General features: G+C 44.0%; 3 protein-coding genes across 3 annotated transcripts; 2 read left to right on the plus strand and 1 right to left on the minus strand.

Moving 5' to 3' along the window:
• Nucleotides 1–2009: 2009 nt before the first annotated feature.
• On the plus strand, nucleotides 2010–4022 carry CCR75_002829 (uncharacterized protein; the record flags this gene model as incomplete). Its single annotated transcript, XM_067960926.1, has 3 exons — nucleotides 2010–2357; nucleotides 2424–2622; nucleotides 2685–4022. 3 exons carry the CDS (start codon nucleotides 2010–2012, stop codon nucleotides 3929–3931), a joined length of 1794 nt encoding a protein of 597 aa, XP_067820024.1. The 3' UTR covers nucleotides 3932–4022.
• Nucleotides 4023–4438: 416 nt separating this feature from the next.
• CCR75_002828 (uncharacterized protein) lies at nucleotides 4439–4636 on the minus strand (the record flags this gene model as incomplete). The annotated part of the gene is made up of 1 exon (XM_067960925.1): nucleotides 4439–4636. The coding sequence occupies one exon, from the start codon at nucleotides 4634–4636 to the stop codon at nucleotides 4439–4441; it is 198 nt and encodes a 65-aa protein (XP_067820025.1).
• Nucleotides 4637–5218: 582 nt separating this feature from the next.
• CCR75_002827 (uncharacterized protein) lies at nucleotides 5219–6607 on the plus strand (the record flags this gene model as incomplete). The annotated part of the gene is made up of 1 exon (XM_067960924.1): nucleotides 5219–6607. The coding sequence occupies one exon, from the start codon at nucleotides 5219–5221 to the stop codon at nucleotides 6605–6607; it is 1389 nt and encodes a 462-aa protein (XP_067820022.1).
• Between the last annotated feature and the right edge of the window lie 1049 nt (nucleotides 6608–7656).

Consider the following 7656-nt stretch of genomic DNA (forward strand, 5'->3'; position numbering starts at 1 on the left):
TCTGCAATTGCTTATTGTTCGAAAAGCGAGGTTTCTCGCTTTCGACACAACAGAGGTCCATACATTCTGCACTCCTAGCTCGTGTCGTCTTGGAGGACGATATGATGACGAACTAGCTTGAGCCTGTCTCAAGCTAAAGACCTCTGCACCGCAACGGATATTGCTTCTTCAAGCGTATCCAGTTCCAAGCGGAACAGGTGCGCATTTACGAGACTATCCGTAAGACGTTGCATGAACACTGTAATCAGCGTGTGTTCCTGAACTGGGTTGTTCGTGCTACAACTCGCTAGAAGTCGTATATGCTGGGCATTAGTGTGAATATCATGCTTGCCTTGCTCGAGTTTCAGAAGCTCTGATCGAGCTCTGAACTCAGCTTTAGGCGGCTCAAACGTCTGTTTGAGCCGGGCTTTAAAAGCCTCTAGCGAGCCGAATACATATGGGTCGCACAACTTAAGGCCGAGTGCCCAAGTTTTGGCACGACCTGCCAAATTTGACTGAGCAAACGCGACTTGCATTTGCTCGTCGACGATTCAACGAGCCCTTTTGGCATCGTCCAACTCGACAAACCATTTTAAGAGGGAGTCTTCTTCGACTCCCCTAAACTTAGAGATGTCAATCTGTAAGGTTTCGGGACGACGCGTTTGCGTCATCCCAGGAACAGGGGTCTGTACTTGTCGTAACCTCAACAGTTCTGCTTGTTGAGAGCCTTGCTGATTAAGCAAGGCTACCTTCTCTTTCGCCTCGTCAAGTTCATGTTGTATGAACTTGACGATGGCTGAATGGAGGGCATCTCTGTCCAAACCGGACAGCATGGCCAAGATGGCATCGTTCCATACGGTCGAACTCATTCGTTCGACCGCACTCCTTTCTATGTCACTTAAAAAGGAGTAGCTATCACTTGAAACGTGATGCGTAATTCCATTATAATCTGACATCTCCATGTTAGATGATGGAACTGTGGGACTTGGACGGACTACAAAGTGCTACCAGGTGTAACGGGGCACTACTGACTTGTCCTACTTCAGTACAAGTCCACTTCCCACTGCCTCAGTGCGAGTAGTGCCTCACGTCACTTCACGTACACTAGTACCGGCAGAGGAAGACTCTCTTTAAAACACTTGCTTTAAAGAGGGTTTACCAAAAACGTATTTTTATAATTAAGCTCTTCTGTTTCTATCTATTTAATACTAACTGAATTATAAACTAATACAAATCATGTAATGCAGTCTTATCTGTCTTGCTCTTTGCGCGCGTCCAGCGCTGACTGGGCCGCGGAGAAAGTAGATAAAATGGTCTATATCTACCAATGGATAAAGCTTTTAGAATATTACCATGCAAAGTAATAATCTCCAAATGTTATCTACCTTTTAGATAATAAATATTAATTAACAACCTTTAAGTGTTAATTTCATGTAAACAATACATCTCGTTACACACTTTGTGATCCTTACCCTAAATTTTTACCCGGTTTTTGGCTAAATCCTTATAGTGTTAGGTCAAATTACTCATGAAGTTAATGAGCTCCCCGTTAAGTGTACTTAACGGGTGTGTAACATTAACCCGTTACACTGACAAAAATGGATCATTTACTAATTGGAGCCTCGCTTTCAACTATCATGCGTTGGCGGATACCCTCACCATCGAACAGGATAACTCCATATCTTGAACAAGAACACAACTATATATTGTGACAGAAGCTTTTGACAGAGAAAAAAACTATCAATGGAAAAACCAATTTATCTTTAAAATGAAAGAAATTCGTTTTAAAAAATATTCTCGGCTAGCATAGGACAGATCTTAAATCTATTATAAGAAAAAAGAAAAACTTTTTACATTGACTTATTTTGATCAAAATGCATTCTTAAATTAAACTTAGTGTTGCGCTCGGTTTAGGTCTGGTGGCAGCTCAGAAAGAATAAAACAAGCAATTCCTCGAATTAAGTTTTAGAAATGTTCGAAGGTAGCGACAAAATAGAAGAGGTCGTAAATCAAGCCATTCTTGCAATAGCATGGACAAAACGCAGCTCCTGCGTGCCACACACCTAGTAGTCCTGCAACACGGACTGTTAGGCAGCAGCAACGATTTCGCTCGCTTTATCGAAATCTTTCGGACGCACTTCCAAATAGACGAGTTATTCCTGCACGCGGCCGAGTGCAATGCCACTAGTTTTTTTCGGACGTACGACGGTGTCGATCAAGGAGGACAGCGACTAGCCGATGAAATTCAGGAGGTAGCGGACAAAATGCCTTTGCTTAAGAAACTTTCGATGGTTGGTCATTCGCTAGGAGGGCTGTACAATCGATTTTGTATCGCGGTGTTGTTCCACCGTGGCTTTTTCGATAAAATTGAGCCGATGGTGCGTGTATAAAAAACAAGCTCGACATGATTTTTCTCTGATTGTATTTGCTGGCTTTTGTCTTAGAATTTTATAACCTTTGCGTCTCCACACCTAGGCATTCGCCGCCCTCGTCGCGGTGCGACGAATGTCATGTTAAACGCACTGATGCCCAAGATTTTTAGCCAAACGGGCGTGCAGCTATCACTGATGGATCAAGCGAGTGAAGAGACACTCGAATTAAGCAAAGTCTCGACTGTTCATTGTGACAAGAATTTCTATTCCGGTACGTTTCGCGAGTAATAGATTGTGAGTAAGTCCGGACGCTGACTCTTTCTGGATATTAAGCATTTTACGAGGTCCAAGGGTTGCTTTTATGTAGTCTTCCAGTCGAAGAAGGTCAGCAAGGCAATGCTATGAAAGCTTTTGAATTATTTTATTGCAGCCTTAGCGATCGAAAGCTACGAGTATTTGCGAATGAAGAGGAAAAAGACAACCGCGAGCTCAAGCTAGAACTTGAATTATCTTGCGCCCATGTGAATATATTACTTCCAGGTGGCAACGCCACTATATACACGAATTTTATCAGCTCTACAGTAGACAACATCGACGACCTACCCGACAGTAGTGGCCACTATGACATTCAAATTCGCTGGTCTACTAATTCTTGCAATGCGGATGTGCAAACGAAGCTTTTTGGGCTTCGGATTGCCAAGGAAGATGTTGAGCACGATTGGAAATGGCTTGCGGCACTCAGTAATGCAAGTTTCGGTGTCCGGTGTTCCACCTTTCAAGACGCCACCGAGCCAAAGTCGACGGCCCCGCCTCTTCTTAGTTGCTTAACGCGAGGTCAATTCATGCAAGCGTTGCAGATGTTTCAAGCCCGAACGCTGTATTCCAGCATCTTTTCGGACATGCAAGTCCCGTACTCATGCGCCGCTGTCCGTGCGTTTAATCCGTATCGTTTAGGTCCGAAGAAGCTATTGATGTCTCCGATTTATAAACACATTGCGCTTGATTCATCAAAAAGCGCTCGAAAGCTACGCGATACGATTCCAAAGAAAGTCAAGCATCTTGCGATGAAATACATGACACCCCAACAGACTACCATGCCCCCTTCTTCACAAGAGGATGAGCACGTGCGGAATGACCAGGATGTCGAAAGCTGCGATGCTAGTAGCACCAGCTCTCAAGGCAGCATTCAGACTTGTTGTCCTGCGTCGAATCACGAAAGGAAGTCCGAGACTGGCTCAAGGGAGAAAAGCCGATCCAAAGGTTTTGTGAATAGCCGCCAACGTGGCAAAACTGTTGGCAATGAGCCGTCTCGACGGAGTAGCGGGTTTCGTCCACAACCGTTTAGTGAAGGTGACGTGATTCTGGATCAGCTTCCATTCACCTTTACATCAGACACTGAACAAGATGAGCTGCGGGGTATGCTGTTGTCATTACAAAGTGTCGGCTGGCGCCGCATTGATGTGCTCTTTGGCGGAATTATGTCACACGAGCACATTATTGCCAAGCGAGCAGATCTGAAGAAACCTTTTGATTCTGGCATTGACGTCGTGCACCATGTCATGGATACATTTTTAATATAAAATTAGATAGTGCACCATGTCATGGTTACATTTTTAATATAAAATTAGATAGTGCACCATGTCATGGATACATTTTTAGTACAAAATTAGATAGGTATAACTTATTTTATTTGCGTTTCATGGCCAATGGCTAACGACTTCTGCTTCTCTAATTGCCGCGCACATCCAGCTCATTGTCCTTTGACGCTCCTCTTTTATCTGTTTCGTTATTGTCATCGCTCTTCACACCGCTTTTGGAATATTGCAAATCTTTAAAAAATGCGCAGCGCGCTATTCCTATAATTCTTGCAGTTCTTCGTGGTTTGTGTTCTTGGCGTTTTAATTGTTATAATTCGTCTGGAAGTGTCAATGACACATTTTAAGAAAATGTTAATGTCATGAACCTGAGTCTCCATTACATATTTTCTTTGTAAATCTTTTGGTAAGGCCATGCCGCTCTCCCATAAGCTGATGACTTGATCCTGCTACAACACTTCATTTCGCTCGTTATCGTGCGTGTTCCGACCATCAAACTTTGTCATTCATTAACTGCTGGTATCTGCGATTAAAATCAAAGTATGGCAGCCTTGCATTCATTGACATCGTTTTTGATGGCCTACTTGCTCCCTCCCCTGCCTCCACTTCTGTTTCAAATTCTCCTGGATTTTCTCTCGCTTGCTTAGACACAAACGTGAGCAGCGTTGTAATGGTTCTGCGCTCCTCCATTTTTTCCAACGTAGGGTTGAATAGGGTTTTGCTTTCCTGCCGTCATTTGTAAATGACTTCCAGCAAGATTTGGAAGTTTTGCTAAGGTTTCAATCCAAATTTCTAGATTGACTCGCACAAGAATTGCGTCCATTGTTTCTTGCTAGAGGTAAATTTATTTATTGCCTACTTGCTCATTGTTTGACTAGTTTCCGCACTTAGTTTCGAGCTGTTGCTGGCGTGATCCCCTTACCCTAACAGCTCTTCGCGATGCTGCAACTTATTTTAGACGTAAATCTAAATAAAACCTGAAGTGTTTCTTGCGACTCTTCCTGCACCGATACGTGAGCCACACATAGTCACGACGCTTCGCAAAATCGGGGCAATCGTTGCTTCGTATTAATTGTGTCGGGACCGCAAAGTAACGATAAACGCCAGTTTGGCACTGAAAAATAATAATAAAGTTTGACAACTGGTCAATCTAAATTGCAGTATGGCGGCAGCTCTTTAGATCACATCAAATTTCAATTACATTTGAAGGCAGTATAAGATCAATCTGTGTGTCAGTATTTTTAGCATTTCCATTAACCTTTTTTCAAAACAATGCTAAAGGAACAAGACCCGATGATTGAGCTCCTACGCAAGTGGATCATGTCGCCCGCGGAAAATCAACAAGAGCTGCGTGTGTCTGTGCTCCAAGTCTTTCAATACATGAGCGAGCTCATTGCCGAGCACACGAAAAATCCTGAGCACAGTCGCCTCCGAAGTTTTTTACCGAATCTCAAGACGTTTTTCTTACCGCTCGATCTCACACGTGCGGCGCTAGAATACGATGCGAGGACGCACTATTTGGCACGAAAGCACGTGCCTCCTTCTTTTAAGGAAGTCCGTCATATTCTGAATCTCGCGACCACAAACGCCATTGCCAGCAAATTAAAGCTCGTGACGTTTGATGCTGATGATACCATCTACGAAGATGGTGGATCCATTAGCCAGAGCTCCAGAATGGTGCAAGTGATCGTTGAATTGCTGCGTCGAGGCATTGTTGTGTCCCTCGTCACAGCGGCTGGATACCCAGGTAATCCAGAGCGGTACGAGCAACGGCTTTGCGGCATTTTGGAAGCACTTGAGAACGTAACCATTGAGGAACGAGCACGATTTTTAGTCATGGGTGGCGAGTGCAATTATCTTTTTGAAATGCATACCAATAAGACCACGGGACGCGTGGGTTTGCGTGAGATTGACGGTGCGGTTTGGAAGGACGGACGAGGCGTGCGCTGGCCACAGGAACAGGTGACAGCACTGCTGGATGCAGCCGAAATTGTTCTAAAACAAGCGATTAAGGAGCTGCACTTGTCGGCTGTTATTGTACGAAAAGAACGCGCAATTGGCATTATTAATACGTCCTCGAAGCGCATTTTGTACGAGAACTTGGAAGAAATTAGTTTGGCGCTACAGCATGATCTGCAGCACTTTTCAGTCCCATTCTGTGCATTTAATGGTGGCAATGATGTCTGGGTGGATATTGGGCACAAAGCATTGGGTATCCAGGCTTTGCAAAAGTACGTTTTTCGATTCTTGCCCAAGGAATTGCGCGACAGTCAGGAATTGTGTAATATTCAAGGACAAGAGTGTCTTCATGTTGGCGACCGATTTACTGCCACTGGTAATGATACGCGGTCACGAGATGCAGCGACGACAATTTGGATTTCTGATCCCCAGGAGACTGTTCATATTATGACCATTTTGCTTCAAACGATTGATAAAGCACGAAAGCGAAAACTGGTACGTCGAGGGGGACGAGAAAAGGATAAAAAGGCCAAAGCATTGCTTGCTGCTGCATCGATGCCAGTACATGACGACATTTGTGACGCTGTTGCGTCAAGCACAAACGCCAGTAGCGATGGGGAAAGTAGCGGCAGTAATGACGAATTGGAGACTACTGTAAATGCAGCCATTCAAGCTGCCACTATTGCATCGCTGGCCGAGTAAAAGACTTAGGCGGGCAATTGCTAGTTATTTTGTATGGTAGAAGACGTTATTGCGTATCGGCTTTGTGATCTAAAAAAGACTACCATCGCTGAAAGATATCATTATGAACCTAGTTCAAAAGACTATTGCTTAGTGTAAAAGAATTGGAAGGATATGTCGTTTATTGAAGCATTATTTGTAGAAAATTTATACAGAATAGGACACTTTTTATCGGAAATTCGCAGAATAAAACACTTTTTTTATTCACAGAATAAGACAGTTTTTTTTCGCCAGCTATAAGAGGGAACAAACTTCTGCCAACAAATTATCTTGTTCGCTGGCGTGGTTATCCACCTTCACATGAAAGCTGGAAGCCTCGTTCCCAGCTGGTTGCTGTCATTGAGGGCCTCGTCCGTCAGTATAACGAGACGTCGACACTGAAGACATTCCAAGTGGCGCAAATTTGTTTTCGGCCCAGGGTCGTGCAGACTCGCCCTCCTCCCCAGTGATCACATAAAAGCTTCCCGACAAGTTCTCCTATTGTGCCCAATCTGTCCACATGTCTTGCAAGGTATCCCAAGCATTGCTTTCTGCTGATAACTGCTTTCCTTGCGACTCTTTTTGTGAAAGAAATGCGGGCATATGCAGGACAATTGTCGCCTAAACACTTGAGGTAGGCTCTGGTTTTGTAACGGACTGAAGTTGCCCATATTTTACACAGTCCCCGTTAAGTACACTTGGTCTACTTAAGGGGAAGGTCAATTACTATATTAAAGTAATTAGACCCAGCACTCGGGTTTGGTTCACATATGTGACCAACCCTTGTGTATGTGATGCACATAGGTGCATTCACAGTAGGAGGGATGACGCCTAGCGTCATCCGTAAGCGAGGTATCTAGAAAGATACGTTCGCAATACATATCAAGTGTTACCTATAGAGATGACAATTTGATTGGTAAAAATAGGTATTTATATTTAATGCGATTAAATATAAATCAGTCTGAAAACTACTTCCTACTTGGTAAGTGCGCACGAGGAGCCGGATTACCGCTCCCGTGACGACACTTAAC

This window comes from Bremia lactucae, linkage group LG4 (genome assembly GCF_004359215.1).
Source record: "Bremia lactucae strain SF5 linkage group LG4, whole genome shotgun sequence".
Classification (NCBI taxonomy): Eukaryota; Oomycota; class Peronosporomycetes; order Peronosporales; family Peronosporaceae; genus Bremia; species Bremia lactucae.